Consider the following 18,654-nt stretch of genomic DNA (forward strand, 5'->3'; position numbering starts at 1 on the left):
ATTACAACATGATCTACAAAACAGGACTGCAGCTCTGCAAAAGTTTGTGCTTGGGGAACAGAGCCAATGAAGACAGCGAGGCTGAACTGCCCCATCTACCACCACCATGGAAGTTCCTCTGCTGCTCCAGGATGTGGTGTCTCCTCCAGCACAAAGCATTAGGTCTTCCCAGCCTCTGCCAAAGGACAGTGAAGCGTCACGCACAACCGTGCCTCTGGAAGCTCCTTCTGCAATATTTCTACTAGAAAGCGAGCAGATGCTACCAAACATCCATCAGATTGTAGCAAATCCAAGCACAACTGGTCAGAAACAAGACATACAGAGAAGGAAGTGGAAGCACTGGGCTAGATTTCCAATGAGGCACCAAATTGGACTTCAGGAAATTACTCTGCGAGGCCTTGGGTAAATCAGATAACCTCTCCAGCTTTCTGAACGTGCCTGAACACAGTTTTTGTATCTATCTGACTGTAAAGAAATCAAGAGAGCTAAATTAATGATCCTATATCGCACCTGCAGAGGTACAGATTGCATTTTAAAGCATTTTTAGTCTGATTGTTCATTTTTGTTTTGAAACAAAACAAGCTGATTCAATCACTCTGATTTTGTTTGCACTGATTTGATGAAGTCAGTGTAAAATCCAACAGTAGACCCAGTTTTAAGCAGAATAAAACTCCCTTCCCATCACATAAACACAGAAAATACAGCTGGACAAGACCACAAGAGATCATCCAAAATATCCCCTCTTCCCCAAAATGGAATCAATTCTACCTAAACCATTCCCTCACTGCTGACATGCCTGTGTGCAGCTACAGCCACCCTCCCTTCTTTCAGTCATGGAGTTACAGCGCCCATCAAAACGAAGCCTCAGTCTCTGCTGGAATTCTGCTGCTATTAATACTTCAATTCCCCTAACAGAGCTTATTTTGAAAAAATTACATGCAATGTAATGGTTCTGAATTTGTAAGTCATCAAAGAACAAGCTTTGCTTTTGATAATCTCTATTTCAAGAAATGCTATAATTTCTCTTTAAACAGGATTTATTTTTTCCACATCTTCTGTTACTGGTTTGGAATCTCAAAATGTATTTTAGCTCCTTGGGGAAAAGCTCTGGCTATCCATCTCTTAACTACTAATCTGTTTTTTCTATTAAGACAGTTGAGTCTCTCCTCCCTCAAACTTGTCAGCTATACTGATGAGTCATTAATTGATTTCTTTTTTCTTTTTTCTTTTTTTTTTTTTTTAAACCAACTACAAGTAGGCTAAAATCAAGCAAGAAGCCTACTGAAGAATTCAATTAACTTCTGCCTTGTTTGGTAATAAATAGTGCAGTATTGTATTCTGCCACTCTTCATTCTTGTTCTAGCGTCTGGAGATTGCCCAGATGTTTCGTCCTCCGTGGGGTTTTGGGGTTTTTTTTTGCTGCGGAAGGCTTTTGCCTCCGGGCTGTGCAGCACTAGCCTCTGCTCTCCTGACTCCAGTTAATCTACATGGCTGTCAGAGCTGTCACATGAATGGTGAATCATGGCCTCTCGCTGCAATCACTTCAACCCCTGGGGAAGTGCTCCGAGCAGACAGCTGCACAAACCCCCACCCAAGCAAAGTTTCTCCTGGATGAGGATTTTACAAATCAACTTGGAAATAATCGCAAAGCCTGACTGACAGGCCCCTGGTTTTTAAATAACAGAAATTTGTCAAAAACAAATTGGTTGTCTTTCAAACAGACACCCTGTTTGAGTCGTCTGGTTTTTTCCTTCTCTTTCCTTTGCTGACTTTCCTATTTCCAAACAACAACTGGATCCGTTTTCTTCTAAACAAACTTGAATTACAAAGGAATGTTGTTCTGCTATACTTAATAGATTTGCACATTTTTCCCTTTCTTCTTTAGTCTTTCCCAGTATAACATATAATCCTTTGCACCTGCAAAAGCTCCACAGACTGCTGACTGCCAAGAATCCACCACGTGACCCTGCTTCCATGACCAGAGATCCTGTGTTTAAAGAGAAAGGAAAATAAAAAGTTATTAAATGTTTGAATCTATCTGATCCCCATGTGAGTTAACTCCGAGGATGGGAACTTAAGTGAAAAGCTATTTTTGTGGCATTTTTCAGTGATGTAATAAGTGATTTTTCCCAAGGAACTTGTGTACTTGAACGAGCAGATGGAGTGAGAAAGATGTCTGGAACTGAGGAGGGCTTGAAGCAAATTGCTTTCAGGGATTTCATATGTATGTATTTAAGCCTGTGGCCATGCAACTTTGCAAATATTTGGTGAATTTATTTTCTTTTTGGCAGATAAAACAGTGCAAAGCAAAACACTGAGCTGGGGAACGGCATGCAAGAACCAATATCAGTTCAGCCCAGATGTACCACACACTCCCATTTAAAATGAAGTCCCCAGCACAGCGAGACAGAAGTCCTCTTTGCCCCCTGACATTTCTCAAACCAATCCTTCCCCTCGTGCTCCCCAAAAAACCCCATCGTTAAGAAAGCACTCTTATCACTCCCATTATATCCCAAAGCAGGTGTGTCTCTGTTTTTCACTTGGCGCCATTAGGGACCACACACCCTTCTCCTCTCCACTGCTCCCACACACCATGCTCCAATCCATCAACTCACGGCATCATTTAAACATGCACATTTAAAAACACCAACAAGAACAGTGCCTTCTTTAAAACACTCATCAAGAATCACATCACACAGTTTGACGAGTCCAATCGGTATCAGCAACAAAGGCCAGTGAGTGCTGGGATGGTTTTTATGAAGCCAGCTACGGTCACTTTGTTCTCTCCTCCGTGGAGGAGCCCAATCTCCTGCCCAATCACCCCGTTCCCATCTCCTGAAATGCTTAACGTTGGAAGTTCTCTGGAGGAGAGGTTTCTGGTTGATGATGTGAGGATCAGCGCTGAGCCAAAAGGGATGGGATCCATGGTCCTTCCGAGTGGTAGTATCTCATTCTTTTTAAAGCCGTATTACTTCTATACTGTAAAATTTTCTTAAAAGCAATCCAATAGCTGGGCTGGGCTGAGCTCCTGCTCTCGAGCTCCTGCTCTGTGATACAGCCACTTTCCACTGGGGCAGGGAGAGAACTCGCTTCCCTCATTTGCTGACTCTTCATTTAACACACAGTCCTTGCGACTCGCTTCTTCCAACTTGGCTGGTGGTTATATTTCAGTTGAATGTTTTAAAAATCAAACTGTTCGAGCAACAATGGCCAGCCACAATGTTGTTTGGTATCCTGCCATAGCTAAATAGCTGCAGCTCTGCTGTACGAAAGCACTAAAGGGATTTCAGTCTCTTTAATGCTAGCCATTCTTTTCCTGGTGTTTTGAGTATGGGTTTCTATTCTGCTGTCACCCACAGCAGAAACTGATTTTCATCTCATAAATAAATAAATAGGGATTCATAATTCTTCAAACCCATAAGATGCTCTTCTGGAATAACTTACACTCTTTGGCCACACAGTTTTCTTGCAACTCAGTCTTGCTGGATGAAGGACATGCCTCCTAAGACAAAAGACACTACCTTCCAAAGCATCTACAGACTGTCAAAGCATAAACTCCACCTTCAAAACCCACTTTCAAAACACTTCAGGTGCTTAAGAACCCTCAAACTGAAAGTCAGGGTTCAGAAACTGAACTGCTAGAGCCATCTGATAAAACCAAAATTACGGTATTTTTTCATTAAACGTTCTCCAAACGTCTATACATCTACAACTAAACCCAAGAACTCAGAACAGTTACTCCTGTCATGCAAAAAAGCACCATGGAAGGTCTGCTGGAGGACTAGGAGAAAAATCAGCACATTAATACAGACATTCATGGCTTTGCCAGAAGCGCCGCCTATTCTCAGTCACGATGGGGTTTTATGTTAATGGCATTGTCCATAGAAGTAGGAAAAGGTCATTTTCATTTCTTGGCATGAAGCTCTGAAATCTAGTTTCTGATAAAGCCTGGCTTCCCAGTACAGCTCTGCACAAAGAGCCTTTGCCAAGCAAGGCAAACGGTGATGAATTCCCATCCATTATGCCTGCAAATTGACAACAGGTATTTGCAGCAGTCATGCAATACGGAAAATTGTTTAGAAGGGTGGAGCCAGGAACAGTTCAATTAAATTAGGGGAAAGGAGATTTGAGGCTGGAGAACAGGAAGAAAATTCCCCAACAGTGAGGTCTACTGAACAGTGGAGCCAGCCTCCCCAGGGAGGAGAGGAAAGCCCTCTCCTTTGAGTCATTTAAAAATAGACTGGAGAAGGCACTCAAGACTGTACTGTGGGGAATAATCCTGCGTTGGCAAGGGCAGGATGAGATGACTTCATGCATTTCTTTCCATCTCTGGTTTCAGTGATTCACCCAGAGCTCCAAACCTGAACATGCAGAAGAGCAAGAGAAAAGCAGGGCCTGAGGACATCATCTCAGAGGATGCCAGGAGGAACAAGTGTCCCAGGGCCAAGAGGACCAGCAGGACTCTGGTCCAAATTCTTTCTAACCACAGTCGTGCTGTGGGCCAAGCTGATGTGCTGAAGGTCACACATGTTTTCTCTCATAGCCCACTGGCCCACTAATTGACAGGGCTTCGCAGTAAATTGGGCTTGTAAGTTCTTCAAAGCACTTGCCTTTGTGTTGCACCGAGCATGGTTTTAATATTACTAACACAGGGCAAAGCACAGAAGTTATTTGAGGCATGTAGATCACTGTAAAACTGGAAAGAAATACAGGATTCATATACATATCTCCCCAAAACACCGACTTTGGACAGAATCACTGGCTATTGGCAGTGACACAGTGCCTAGATTGCACTCTGCCATCCTAGCTGTACAAATTTGAAGGAACCCTCCTTCAGGCACCTCCACTCCTGGGAATAACAGCGAGAGCTCAGGTCATGCAGAAGATGAGTGTCAGAGGCAGCTCAGAGCCCATGGGTCACAGCTCCCTGCCCTGTTTGGAGGCTCTGAGCAGGAATGCCCGTGTCATGCCTGCAGAAGCCCTGCAATTACGCTGCTTTTCCTACACATGCTCTTTCAATATAAAACATAATCCAGGAATTACGAGCAACGCAACTGCAAGAATTGGGATCAGCCTGGTTTTCCCACCAGGGCCACCAAAAGGCTCCTACCTGCTTACCCTGTGCTCCTCCTGCAGAAGGCAGCAGGAGATAACGAGACTTTTCCAGGGCAATACCCATTCCCACTAGCATTCACAGCCTAGGAAAGCAAAATGACAAGGAGCACGTTACATGAAAGCGGGCCGCCATGCCAAGCCTGTGTCATGTGTATTCTATTAAGCTGAAGGCTGAATAGAAGACTTTGTTTTCCACTTCAAAGGACCCCATCCCAATCTCTCGCTCTTCCCTTATGAATAACAAATTGGAAATAAATCTTCTGGCTGAAGCGCATGGAAACTCGTACAGTTGGGGCCCTCTGCAGCTTCCCAGCTCAATCACATGCTAATTTTTTCTGTAAACACTTTTCTGTGAGATATATGTAAATCTCGCCGTGCATTGCTGCACCATGTAAAGCAATACAGCGGGTGAGTCCTCAAGGGATGGGACACAGTGGGAAGCCTGAATGCAGATTTCCAATTATTCACAGGGATAATGTTCGCAGAGAAGGGTCAAGTTTTATACATGGGCAGAGCCTTACTTTTCCTCCTAGTGATCCCATTTCATACTGTCCCATAGGCCAGGGTCCTCTGCTTCTCACCACAGAAGTTATTTAGCTTGTTTGATACTGAGAATATGAGGACACCCTATTTTGCTGGGCAGTAGGTGCATTGGAAAAGTCACTCTTAGGATATACCAAAGGCTTTTCAATCTAAAAAAACGAACTACAAAAGAAAAGATTACCACCACCTTTAAATACAGGGGGGAAGTATGTGGTGCCATAAATGTGGGCTCCTTGCACACCTGGCCACCAGACGGCCAATAACCTCGGACTGGTTCACACAACGCCTTACCTGTGCGTGCCTGTCACCTTTGCCATTTGTTTGTGCTAAAAGTTTGGGGCAGAAATCATCTGTTTTGTGATCCCAACACAGTCGGGTCTTGGTCTATATTCAGGACACCTAAGCTATGGTGATCCTGGGAAAGTGCAAACTTTCTCAAACTTGGTGCCCAGCCCAGCACCCAAACGCTGCAGGGAGCAGTGCAGAGAATGAGACATCTCCGCCCTGGCCTTGCTATTCTTCAGGCACTAGGAGGCAAGCAGTCCTCATGGCATACACTAAACTCCAAGCCCACAGCTGAGTAAATATTACAATTCACTCCAATGATAAGCATCTGTAGTATTTCTGCCTACCCCTCTGTTGAAGAGAGTGTTCAACTTCATGATAACAGAGGGGAGAAAAATCTCTCCGAATTAATCACATGGATTTGCGTGCGTGTGCAGTCCTGCAGACCCAGGAAAGAAAAGCAATTTTCACGTTTGCCTTTGCTACTAGGTATTTTACTCGCAACGTGGCATTCTGCATGGCTGATCCCTACAGATGCATGGCACATTAGCTCCAGGAGAAGCAAAAAATTCATAAGCGGATTGGCGTTTCTATACGTAAAGTCAAACCCAGAGCATAGAGCCAAAGGTCCTCCCCAGTGAATTTTTATGTGCATATGTGCAGCATATGTGCAAGTACATGTGTATATTATCTTGCAGGAAACATGCAAGCCCAAACATAGGAAAAATTCAATGATCTAAGTTCACTGTTGACATAAACGTTGAGACTCCATGTGGACTAATGGAGTTATACTCACTTATGCCAGTACTGAATTTGGCCCTAGAATTAAACCCACCCAAATCCTAGATAAATTGAGAGAAGGAGAACAAAAGTTGGCCTACATGCAACAGCATATTTTTCATGTTAAAAGCATTTCATTCCCTTTTTCTCCCCATATAATACTGCATTGATGTCTGTGACCCATTTGGATGTAAATCAAAATGGATGTGCTAAAAGCCTGGTTAAAGAAAATGTCTTCAAAACAGCGTTCCCATGGCAAGGCAGAACATAATATGCCAGCTACACTCGGTTTCCATGGCACAAAGGGCCATATATGTGTCTGGGGAGGAAAATGTACTTCTGAAAAATCACTTCAAAGTTAGGATGGCTTTCCTTGAGCATCTGCACTGCTACTACCTGCTAATAAATCTGTTCTTCATGCAGGCTTGTGTGAATAAATTACATGCAAGAATTACATGAGTCTTTTAAGGTTCTTCAGCAAGAAGCAAGTGTTCGAATCAAATGGTGAGCCGTCAACATTGATTACTTTTCTACCAAACGTCCCCAGATGTCATTGGCAAGCTCAGCGACTTCTAGAGAACCGCCTGTGGTCTAGGCATGACCAAGAGCATCACAATCTGGCTCTGTATCTACAGACTGCTTGAGTCTGTTCTACTTTTGCTGTTTTAAATGATGCATTGATGATCCAAGGCCATCTGACTTTCTCCAACGTGTCTGCAGTGCTGTAAGTAAGGATTGCATTTGTTTCTTTCTCTTTGGTGCAGATGGCGTACAGCATTCCTTCGAATGTGCTTCAAGACTGTGTGAATGACACTTATTGTGACAGTAATAAAGCGAGGGCTGTTTGCTGAACAGCTGTTGGGTACATTGTTCTTTTGTGAGAAAAATGCAGCCGTTATGCTAATGGCATGCACACGCCGCACTGGCCACAAGTTATATCACGCCTGGAAACGCCGCCGTGGAAATCTGTTTTCCTGATACAGCACCTTAAGCGAATGGCAGACACGTTAGCCTTATTTAATGATTAGGACTTAATCCCTAAATCAGCCCGATCGTTACTCAAAGAGGGAGCAAGGTATGGTAGAACACTTACTGCACTGCCTGCAAGGAAATGGGTTTAAAGCTGGACCTGGGTTTCATTTACTCTTGACTTATACGCAGCTGAGTACAGCAGAAAAGAAATACTAGACTGCTTCTCCAGGAAGAAAGGAAAGCTATCACCTACCTATAGAGCAGGGAAAACCATTTTAGGCCTAGTTTGGCTACATTTCTCTATTTTCTACTTGCACTGTTAAACAGCAACAGATTTGATTGTAAATTTTAGGAGGGAAATAGCATGTGGTTTATTGTTTCAATGGTGGAGTTATAAACACGTATTACTGCTGAGAACCCCAGCTGCCTGGGCAGAGGCATTCTGTAAACTTTTCATTCTTATTAACTTTAAAAATCAGGTGCAATGAACTCCAACCAAGACTAGAGCCCTCACCCTCCATGAAAGCTCACCAAGCAGTCTTTGCATGCTTCAAGGCATGTCTCAAAGGTACATCTGCACTGACAACTACGAGCAAGGCTGAGCCCACCCTGAAACCAGACTTGGTCACACACTGTACTGCCTGTACCAGCCCCAGAACCTGAGCTCTCTGGAGGGGGGGAGCCAAGGGAACCAAGCAAACGAGGACATGTTCCAATGCCTTCATGTAGATCTATAGTCCATTCCACCAGCAGATTTCCCAAGCTCTACTCCTCTCAACGCAAGTGCCTGGGGTGAAGAGCAAAAAAGGGACCTATGGAAGTGTAAGCCAAATCCCAAGCCTGCTCTCCATCATATGGGCAGAAAACAGTTTAGGAACAACATGGAAAACTTCTGTTCTCATCCAAGCAACCTTCTGCTACTGCTCAGCCTCACAGGGCTGGACTCTTCCCATTCTCTTTACTGCAATGCCCCACTTCACAGGGTGAAAACGTGCCTGTGTGTACTCTTCAAATCATTCTCTTCTGAAGCCACCAAAGCATTCCTCTGCTTGTTCAGCATCTTATACCACTATCACATGCCACCATTCTCATTACAAAATCCCACAAGCAAGACCTGCCCATGTCTCTCAGCTCCCTGTCACTAACTGAAGGTCCAACCAAATATTTCTCTTTGTAAAACACCTTTCAATTTGTGAGACTTAAGATTTGATAAAATTATTTTGGTGCTAAAGCCAGTGACAAAAACATCGTGTGGGCTCACTGCAGCTGCAGAAAGTCTACCAGCACCGAGACAGAGAGAGAAATCCTGGCCTCACTGAGTGCCAGAAGAGCCAGAACATCACCTTGAGGGTGGTCAGTCCAAGATTTTTATCTTTCCTTGCAGGTCCTGGGCCAGCAGAGCAGCAGAGTCTGTGCCAGCCCTCCCAGAGAGGCTGTGTGTGCAAGAGCAGGACTCGCTGGCACACACAGGCTGCAGGGTGAAGTCAGCCTGACCCTGACGTTACACAGTCTTAGCAACATCCAAGTGTCTCATCTCAGAATTGGACATGTCTAATGAAAAAGACAAAAGGTTCCCAGGATAGTAGGTTTGTTTTCCTTAAAAAAAAAAAAAAACAACCAAACAAAAACCCCCTTGTTTTTCAAATCTACTAATTTGAGACTATGTCCTCCTGTCCCGCCTGTTCCTCCCTCCTCACTGGCTCCCAGAGCCTTTGCTCCAGACATACAATATATTTGGTCTATAAAGAGAGCATTCTCCATGTCCAGCTGTGTTGGAGTAACTCTCAGAGGCTCTGAAGCGCAGCCAACATGCAGAAATATAAAACCCAAGAGGCCTGAGTCTTGTTTCACCTGAGACGGGTTTATCAGACACTCAGCACTGTTCTCCAAGGGACCTGACCATTTCCACTCAGACATAAGAAGCAGGCATTTTTGACAAGACTCAAACCTAACCAGAGTATCTCCATTTTGTGGGGATTTTTTTAACTCTATTTTGTTGAAAAGAACCTGATGCCCTGTATGTCTGCAATATCCCCACAAAAAAAAAAAAAGAAAAAAAAAAAAAAAAAGTTGTCTTTTATTGCCAGGTCTAAAAGAGAAAAAATACAAATTAAAGTGCTACATGAAACAAATGATAAATCATTTATGTGCTGTTGGTAGGTACTCCAATATGATGATTAGATGTGCTGAATAAAACGTCTGAACAGAGCAGAACAGAAGATAATACAGAGGGGATGAACTCCACAGAAGTACAGTCATCTGAGCGGAGACTCCCACCCTGGCAGCAGGGTGAAAGCAGAGACTCCCTGGAACCCACAACCATTTCATGCCAAACAGGCAGCCCTGTAATTTGAAATTCCCACAATGAAGAACACCCATATAGTATTTCCAAAGCAAGTTAGAGAGGCACCCTGGAAATTCCAAGGCAGCATAGCAGGGGACTGTATCTTACAAGGTTATTCTAAAACTTGAACTAATGTGGCAGGGAGTGTGCTTTGCTGGCATTTGGGAAGTGCACCACATCTATGTTCTGCTGCCTTTCCTCACGGCCAGCTGGCTTTTGGACGGGATCAGAAGCACTAGCCCCACCTAAAAGAACCTAAATCTGACCAAATTCCTGCAGCAGTAATCAGCCGTGCTGCTCCTCCAAAGGTTGGTGTGGCAGAGAGTGAATGAAATTTGCGATGCCCCTTCCTTTCCTCAACTCTGAGAATTCAAAATTGTTTTAGCTGTAAAGTCTGGGCTAAAAAGAAGTGCTACACTAACTTACCCTAGTAGAGAATTACAACGTCTGTCCTGCAATCTCATACACCATAGCACAGTTTCCTTCTCCCCTTTGGTTTATATCAACAATCTGTGCCTAAAACAAAATACAGAAAAATGAAGAATTGGGAAGAGAAAGGACACTAAGCATGCATGATAGCAGTGCATGCTACCTACATCCAAAAAAAAATAAAATAGAGGGGGTTTGTTGGTTTTGTTTTTATTAAAATCACCACCATTTCTTTACTGTTTTTTCTTGAGTGACTGCGAACTAAGAAAGGAGTCTATTAACTACTTCTAAACTGTGTGTTCACCTGAGTAGCCAACAGCAAGGTTTGTATTTGAAGCAGTATGTTTCTTGCTAATTACAGCAATACCCCCTTTGCCAGCACTCATAGTGTACGTAACCTTATAGTTCAGTAATTTATACAATGCTCTCTATTCTAACGTGGCTCAGTGCATGATATGCAAGTTTACTCTCCCATCGGACAGCTGGTCTACATTCACAGACAGAAGTAAACAGTGCATGTAAACTATGTAGTTAAAACCAGTTGGAAGCACAAAGAATAAACATAGCAGCTTGAAGCAAAGCAGGTAGAGAAAACGGGATATAGAAACACCTGATTTGCTGCCTACAACAAGCCTTTATTAGGCTTCTTTAAGCTTAACGCCCTGCTGCTGGCTGCAGCCAGCACATATGTGAAGGAAAAGGAAACTCTCTTCTTCCATCTGCCTCGTGAACTGTCCTTTTACAGTGGAAAGATATTTTTCCTCATTTTTACAGTGATTAGCTTGTTCGTGGAATTATAAGACTGAGTCTATCATCCATCAGCTTATGTAACTTTGTACTAATGGTTTTTAAAATGACACAGCCCCAGCACTTGTTCTGTTCTCTTCTGTGAGATGACCCACACACATCAAACTGCTCCCATGTTTACTTTCCCAAGTAATCCCATTAATACAGCACAGAATAGTCCCTCAGACATTAACTGACAGCCTCAGTAAACTCATCTATGTTCGGGCTTCATGCCATTTTTATCTTGCCCTTTGCACTCCTACTTCTTCGTAATTACTGTCTCTGCATGGTCCATTCATGCACCCATGAGAAGCCCTACCTTGAATCATGCTCCTGTTGATGCTACTGGCCACATCCAGCCTGATGATGGGACCATAATGGTTTTTTTCTTTTGTTGTACTGTCAGGCCAATTTTTTTTAAGAGCTTCATTCAGATAAACAAAACATATTCTGCTTTCACTGCCTGGCTTTGATGTGACAAACCTTGAGCTCTCGCCATCTGCTGAGCCAAAGTGACTGGAGCATGCAAGACTGATTTTTGCCATTTTCTACTCTTGGTTTCATAAGCAGGAGAATATATTGCAACTGGTCCATAGAACAAGCTAACCCAGTTTTGTTTCTCTTCAGATCTGCACTGACCTCTTTAGATTAAACATGATGTCTCTTCCTAAGTGACTCACTCCTGTAGCTAGCTAAATTCAAACTGTCTTCTTCAAAGCCTGCAATCTAAACAATACATTTTATTGCCACAGCTACGTGGACATTAGTTAAAACAACTTTACATTCTGAAAACAGCTACACGATGTTGCTGTTTCATGTGGTTTTGGCAAGAACCCTGCAGTTTTTTCTCTTTAAGCACAGCCACCTCTTGCTCCCAAACACGGCTGCTGCACTAACAATTAGCAGGTCAGGCCAGTAACGCTGCTGAAGAGTTTACAGAAAGCCATTCCTAGACACTGGCAGGGAATCGGATTCCTAATATGGCAGGCAAAGCTCGCCTGCGCGACGGGACGATACCCAGACACCACGGCAGGCCAAGCTCATGAGGTACCTACAGAATCCTCTACCAAACACAGCTCAGTTCTGTGAAAGCTCTTGACGTGTTTCACACTCCTCCTCCCGTGGACTCCCCTCTATATTTGACTCCCCGAAGCCTCTAGATGCAAACATTCACACTGTGGGCTCCAGAACAACCCAAGTTAGTGACACACAGTGAGAGGGCAAGCTATTGTCCCAACCAAGGATACAAGGACCAAGGAGAACATAAGCCTTCCTCCCTCAATAGAAGCAGCAAGGGGCACGGAAGATTGTCAGTGGTTCCCACTACCTCTGCCTGGTTCAGGTCTCAGTGCTAAGCTTTCTCAAAAGTCCAGCACCCTTAACAACAAGAAAATTACTCTCCTCCAGTTCCTCTCTTATAAACATTACATTTTGCTACAATGCCTTTAACAATATGCAATAATTTTGGTGCTTCCAAGCCAGGATCTCAAAACACCTGAAAAACCCTGCCTTTCCTTCATCAAATAGAGGTACAGAGAAACTACACGGCTTCAAATCCAACTCTGTGCTCAAAAATCTAGACCCTGACTCTGTCCATGATAAACAAAGCAACCACCCGGTGGGAGAACAGCTCATCATTCTGAAAGACTGCACTATTAAAACATCATCCAGTTGACACCTTCTTTAAACGACCTTTAAATCAAGTACATGCAGCCAATCAAAACAGCTTGTCAGTGATGCACCGAGAGCCTCTCCCTGCCTACAAAACCAAGCTTAATCAGTTTTCTCTGTCATTCACAATTTCCTGTTACCTTGAAGAGTGAAATGCTAAATAAAATAAAATAAAAAATATCACAAAACTCAAGATGGTTCCCACTCTTCTTTAATCCGTAAAAAAAGCTAGAGCAGAAAATAAGAATTCTGGCATGTCGGGGAGTAAAACTTAAGACTGCATGCCAAATATCAGTGCTTAGATATTCCCTGTTATTTTTCAGATATTCAGGCAAATGATCTTCACATGCACAGGTGGTTTGGTACATACTTACTGATTCTTGGATGCACCCATAATTGTGATAATCAAGTTAGTTAAGTTACCATGGAAAGCCTTTGTGAAATGTATAACTCATATTTCTATCATTAAAAAGGACTTACCTTTAAGGACTCCCAGAGGGGAAATTGTACCAGAGAGAAAGGAATCTGCATAGGTGGGAAAAGAAAAAACAACAACAACATAATGTTACAAAAGCAAATTAGCTTGGCATGTTCCTTAACTGGCTAAATTAGGAACAGCTATTGTTCACTCAGTGAACTGCAGCTTATTACATTTACAAATCTTTAAGGACACTTTATGTACATTGCCATTAAATGACTGGTTTCACTAAAGCAGTTTTACTTTGTTTATCACATTCCCTGCTGAGAGGTTAATGTATTGTTACCAGGGTGGCCTAGAAGAGCAATAAGCAGCATGATCTAGTGCAGGGACATCCTTGGTTTGACGCTCAGCCAAGAAAGCCATAAAGGATGGTTCAAGGAACACGGTCCCAAGGCCAGGAACACAAGTTGGTAAAAAAAAAACGTCTTAAGCAATGTACACTCCTGCAAAGGCTGAGCTGAAAACAGCTGGGCTCCAACCAGGGCTTTGCAGTTTGGGCATCAGCTGCAGAAACTCTCCTGAACATCTCCCAGTGATCCCACAGTTGCACCCGCCCTTGAGAATTAAAAGCAGGTTGTGAAGATCTACCACAACCCAAGCAAAAGCCAAGGGAGAAGGCTTGGTGACTTTCTTCTCATCACCTATAATGAGAAGTTCTTCTGCCCAGCAACAGCCCATATCTCTACCTCGGCTCATCCCTGCTGCCATGTGTCCCCAGCAGTGCTTGTGCATTTCCAGCTCCTCTACAGAACTCTCTTAACAGTGGGGAAAAAGGAAAAAAACTTCTCCCTCAGCTCTGTAGTCTGTGCAGGGTCAACACACGTAATAAGTCTGTTTTCACCATGAGCAGACTGATTCCTTGCAAGAAGAAACATTACTTTCCAAGGTTTTACCTTTCTTTATTGTTTTCTCCTCCTCCAGTCTCTCCCCTAAGTTCCTCTGGCTCTTCCTGCTCCTTCACCACTCTGACAAGCCCTGTCCAATATCCACCTCTGGTACCAACCCTGCCTTTACTATCTCCAGCCCAGGTATCTATCTCAAGACAACCTGGAGGAAGGAATCCTTGTGAAAATACTAGCCTGTGCCAGAATTGCCCCACAGCTGTCTCTGCAGGTCTGCTTTGCCCCTGCCTAAATGCTTCTGCAGTTATCTCTTCCACTTCAACAGCTGGTCAGCTCCAGTTCTAATGTTCTTCAAGTATCTATTTTCTTCTCCTACTCTTATCTTCCTTCCCCAAGCAGGATGCACGCCAGATTAGTTTCCCCCCTTACGCAGGCTGATTTTGTAATTTGTCCATCATTTTATTAGTCTCAAAAGCATTTATGCATCTTTTGCCATGAAAAGTAGTACATACTCAAAATGGGTCATACTTAACATACATAAATCATTGCTCTTCGTAACCTCAGTAATGTCAGGTTAAAAACAGTCACTACAGAGATATGGACAGTTTATTAAATCCAAATTCCAGCTACACAAAGGAATCCAAAATGGTACATCCATTCAACATCACAAGAGTTAAAGAGTATTGTCTGCTTCACTGTGTTGCAACTAATGATTAATAAATGAGTCTATTAAGTTAATCTGCCAGGCAAAACTAAGCTTGACAGACACCTGCCACAGAAAATTTGTTATCTATTCAGGCAGGAAATGGCAGTGAGAAGAAATCAATGTCACTGCTGTACATTGAGCTGACAAACTGAAATCTCAGAGGAAGTTTGTCATCTTGAACAATGAGCAATATCCCTGGTGGCATCTCAGAGCCCCACAATAAAGGTCAGACGTGGCTCTTATTTATCAGGGCCATGAAACTCTAGTGTAGCAATTAAATTTCGTTTTTACTACTGGGTGAAAAAGTCCAGCTATTTGACAGTAATGTGTGGTAATATATTTATGAGAAGATAGATATATCTCACATGCTGCTGCATCATAGTTGAATTGGAGTTAAACGGCATGATTTCTTTGCAATGTAAAATGAAAAGCAACAAAATCTTCTATTATCTAGGCCAAAAAATAGAAACAATATCCAATACATTTGCTTCAAATTTGTTAAAAAAGAGAAAAGGAAACGCTCTGTATCCAGCTGTACACCAAACAAAACAAGCTTTCAAATACAGTCTCCAACTTTTGCTTTTTTTATATTCGTGAATGAGTGCTAAATTATGCAGCTGCTAATAAGACAACAAGGGAAGCTTTTGACCTACACCCCTTTTTATCTCCTAGCTAGGAGCATTTCAATCAAAGAGGAAATTTCGGTTCATGACCACTGTTTGATTTTCGTTAGTGGTGTTTGCTTTCTGTGCCCCGCTCAGCAGGACCCAGAACTGGATGGGGATTTCACTTTTCCCCGTGAGCCCCATGAGATGCTGCAACACACAGCCTTCCAAAGGTCCTGGGCTGGTTTCAGATGTTTGTCAGTGGGATCTGCACAGTCGCTGGGCTCCCTCCTCTCTAAGACGCCTGCAGGATCAGGGCCTAAACATTCAATAAGTCATGGAATCATAGAATGGTTAAGGCTGGAAGGGACCTTAAAGAGCACCTATTTCCAACCTCCCTGCCATGGGCAGGGACACCTCCCACCAGACCAGGTTGCTCAAAGCCCCATCCAGCCTGGCCTTGAACATCTCCAGGGATGGGGCATCCACAACTTCGGTGGACAACCCATTCCTGCGTTTCACCACCCTCAGAGTGAAAAATTTCTTCCTGATATCTAATACAAATTACTCTCTTCCATTTGAAGCCATTACCTCTCGTCCTTTCACTACATGCCCTTGTAAAAAGTCCCCTTCCAGCTTTCCCCCTTCAGATACTTGAAAGCTGCAGTAAGGTCTCCCATGATCATTCTCTTCTCCAGGCTGAACAACCCCAAATCTCTCAGTCTGTCACGCTATTAGAATTTGAAAACTTACGAAAACCAATCAAACTAGGAAGCACCAACAACAAAACCAAGCCGAGCAGCACCTTTGCCTGCACAAAGACCCTAAGAAGAGATGTCCTCTATTTCTCACAGTTGAAGTCTCCACTGGAGCCTGTTTGACAACATCCTGATTTAAAAACAAAACCCACACAAGCAATTTCATGGGTACTGGAACAAAAGTCTGGCTTCCTGCGGATTTGGTTTTTGTCATCAGATTCTCTGAAGCCAAATAATTTCCAAGCTGGATTCGGCGATCTTCCCACATCAGAGCCCTCTATCACATTTCCTCTTGACATCTATTCCGCAGCCTCTGCTGAAAGTTCAGTTCCTACTGCAAGCTTTCCCTCAAACCTCTTAATCACCTTTACTCTTCCCTCACATGTTTTCAAGAAACTTATAGGGAATTCTATTTATCTTTGCAGCCTCTGCCCTTGGGCCACATCTCCATGGCCAACACGTCCAAGGGCTGCCCATACACCCTGTTTGCATAAGCCTTGTCTCCCTCAGAGACCAGACTAAACAGCCCCACGCCCAAAAGCAGGATTAATATATGCAAAAAGAAATAGCTCTACAAGGGTAACTCATCCAGCAAAGAAAAAGCCTTCAGATGGCTTATTGCCCTTTATTTCTCCATCATGACAGACGTGACAAAATCTCGCCGTCTGGGGACCCTTCTTAACTTGAACATTTGCACCATTCCGTTCCTTTTCATATTTTGCTTTTTAAAAGAAAAGCTTTTGAGCAATGAACAGAATCACACCCTGCCAGGCAGCGATATTTATGTCTGAAATAGGCTAAGGCAACAATAAAAATGTGGTCCACACATGTGGGTAACCTTCTGCCAGCAAATACGAAACCCTGGCGAGCTCCACCAGCCTCTCGGTCGACGTTAATACGAAATAGCCAGAGAGCACCAGTTCTCACGGCTGGCCCAACGTTATATAACTGGGCTGTTTGTTCAACACAGTCAACTCTTACACACACCAAAAAAAAAGAGAAAAGTTTAAAGCCCTCAGACAGCTGTAAATCATTATTCTAAAATGTTTTACAGGTTAGTGAAATTATCGTTTACCCTGGTCGCTTTAGTCCTTAGCACCTGATGTCTAACAATGTAATGAATGTTGCAGATTCTTATTTCTACAGATCAATTTAACTCTTTTGATACAGGAGGATTTTAAAAGATTATTTTTAATAAATTATTTCTAGAGATACTTGCACTTCACAGCCAGAGCAACAGGCAGATACACACATCTCCACTTTTTAAAAAAAACACCAACTGCAAGCACTGAAGATTGATTACAGAGCAAAAGTCCTCCCATCAAATACTGTTTAATTAAATAAAAGAAATTTAAGGAGGAGCTTAGTAACAACAACACAACATTTTAAAATAACCCAAAATTCACCCAGTTAATATCTGATGCTAAATCACAAGCTGACATTGTCCCAAAGGAAGCAGAGCAGGCAGGGAGCAAGGAGAGTGTGCTGAAGGAGTGGCAAAGGAGAGGGGGAAGAACCAAAAGAAAAAGAAAAAAAAAAAACCAACCCTCATCAGCCCCTTCAGAACTGGGATTCCCTTCCAAATATGAGAATTCTTTCACACAAAGAGGAAACAGATGTCCATGGCTGGAATTTGCATGTGGCTTTATTCTCTTCTAGGATACAATAAAACTACTCTTCTTCTCATCCTCCGAGCTAGAAATTAAACAGTGGCATGTCATGCAGAGTCCAGCTGTGCTTTCTACCTCCAACCTTTATTAGCAATATATTTAAAAAGAAGAAGAAAACAGAGAGACAGAAAGAAAGGGAGAAACCAGAAAAGCATAAGAAATGAAAAGCTATGTGGTATGTGTTCTCAAAACAATATAAAACCTACAGATGTTCTTACTAATCTGTGGCACATGTTTGTTTATTCAGGTTTTCTCTGTCTCCAGTTCAGTGGGCTTTGCTCTCCAGAAGACCTATCTGTTTTTACAAATGTTAAATATTGAAGGAGACATTGGCATAAACAGCCAGAGGAGGAAACAGGCTCCTCACCTTGTAAGAGCTTTCTCAACTGAAACTGTGCCTCCATCCCAGAAACTGCTCTCACCCACTCCTCCACCTTAACAGCAATGGGAGAAAAGCCAACAGTTATAAAGGGGATTTTGATAGTACAAATATCACAAAGGCCAACAGCAAGAACATCTGTTCCCTTCAGGGAGAAGGTACTGCAGTCACCATGGAGTAGTTCTTAACTAACCTGTCACCTGCACACACTTTGACAAGACCCATAGAGATGCTGTCACCGTCAAAGCCTGTACTTATAAAGAGTGGGAGACCACAGTGTCTGCTCTG

At 43.1% G+C, this 18,654-nt stretch overlaps 1 protein-coding gene across 3 annotated transcripts in view; it reads right to left on the reverse strand.

The window, feature by feature from the left end:
• The window catches only part of SLC25A26 (solute carrier family 25 (S-adenosylmethionine carrier), member 26), a 90,111-nt gene that overhangs the window by 12,795 nt on the left and 58,662 nt on the right, over nt 1-18,654 (reverse strand). For 2 of the 3 annotated variants that reach the window (XM_014946765.1, XM_014946768.1), the window contains 2 exons: nt 13,406-13,450; nt 1,918-1,987 (listed from right to left, as the gene is read on the reverse strand). In XM_014946765.1, the coding sequence (XP_014802251.1) occupies nt 1,918-1,987; nt 13,406-13,450 (115 nt within the window). The remainder of the gene's footprint in view (nt 1-1,917; nt 1,988-13,405; nt 13,451-18,654) is intronic. The other variant, XM_014946766.1, reaches the window with a different exon arrangement.

The sequence above is a fragment of the Calidris pugnax genome, unplaced genomic scaffold (assembly GCF_001431845.1).
Source record: "Calidris pugnax isolate Ruff unplaced genomic scaffold, ASM143184v1 scaffold81, whole genome shotgun sequence".
In the NCBI taxonomy this organism is placed as follows: Eukaryota; Metazoa; Chordata; class Aves; order Charadriiformes; family Scolopacidae; genus Calidris; species Calidris pugnax.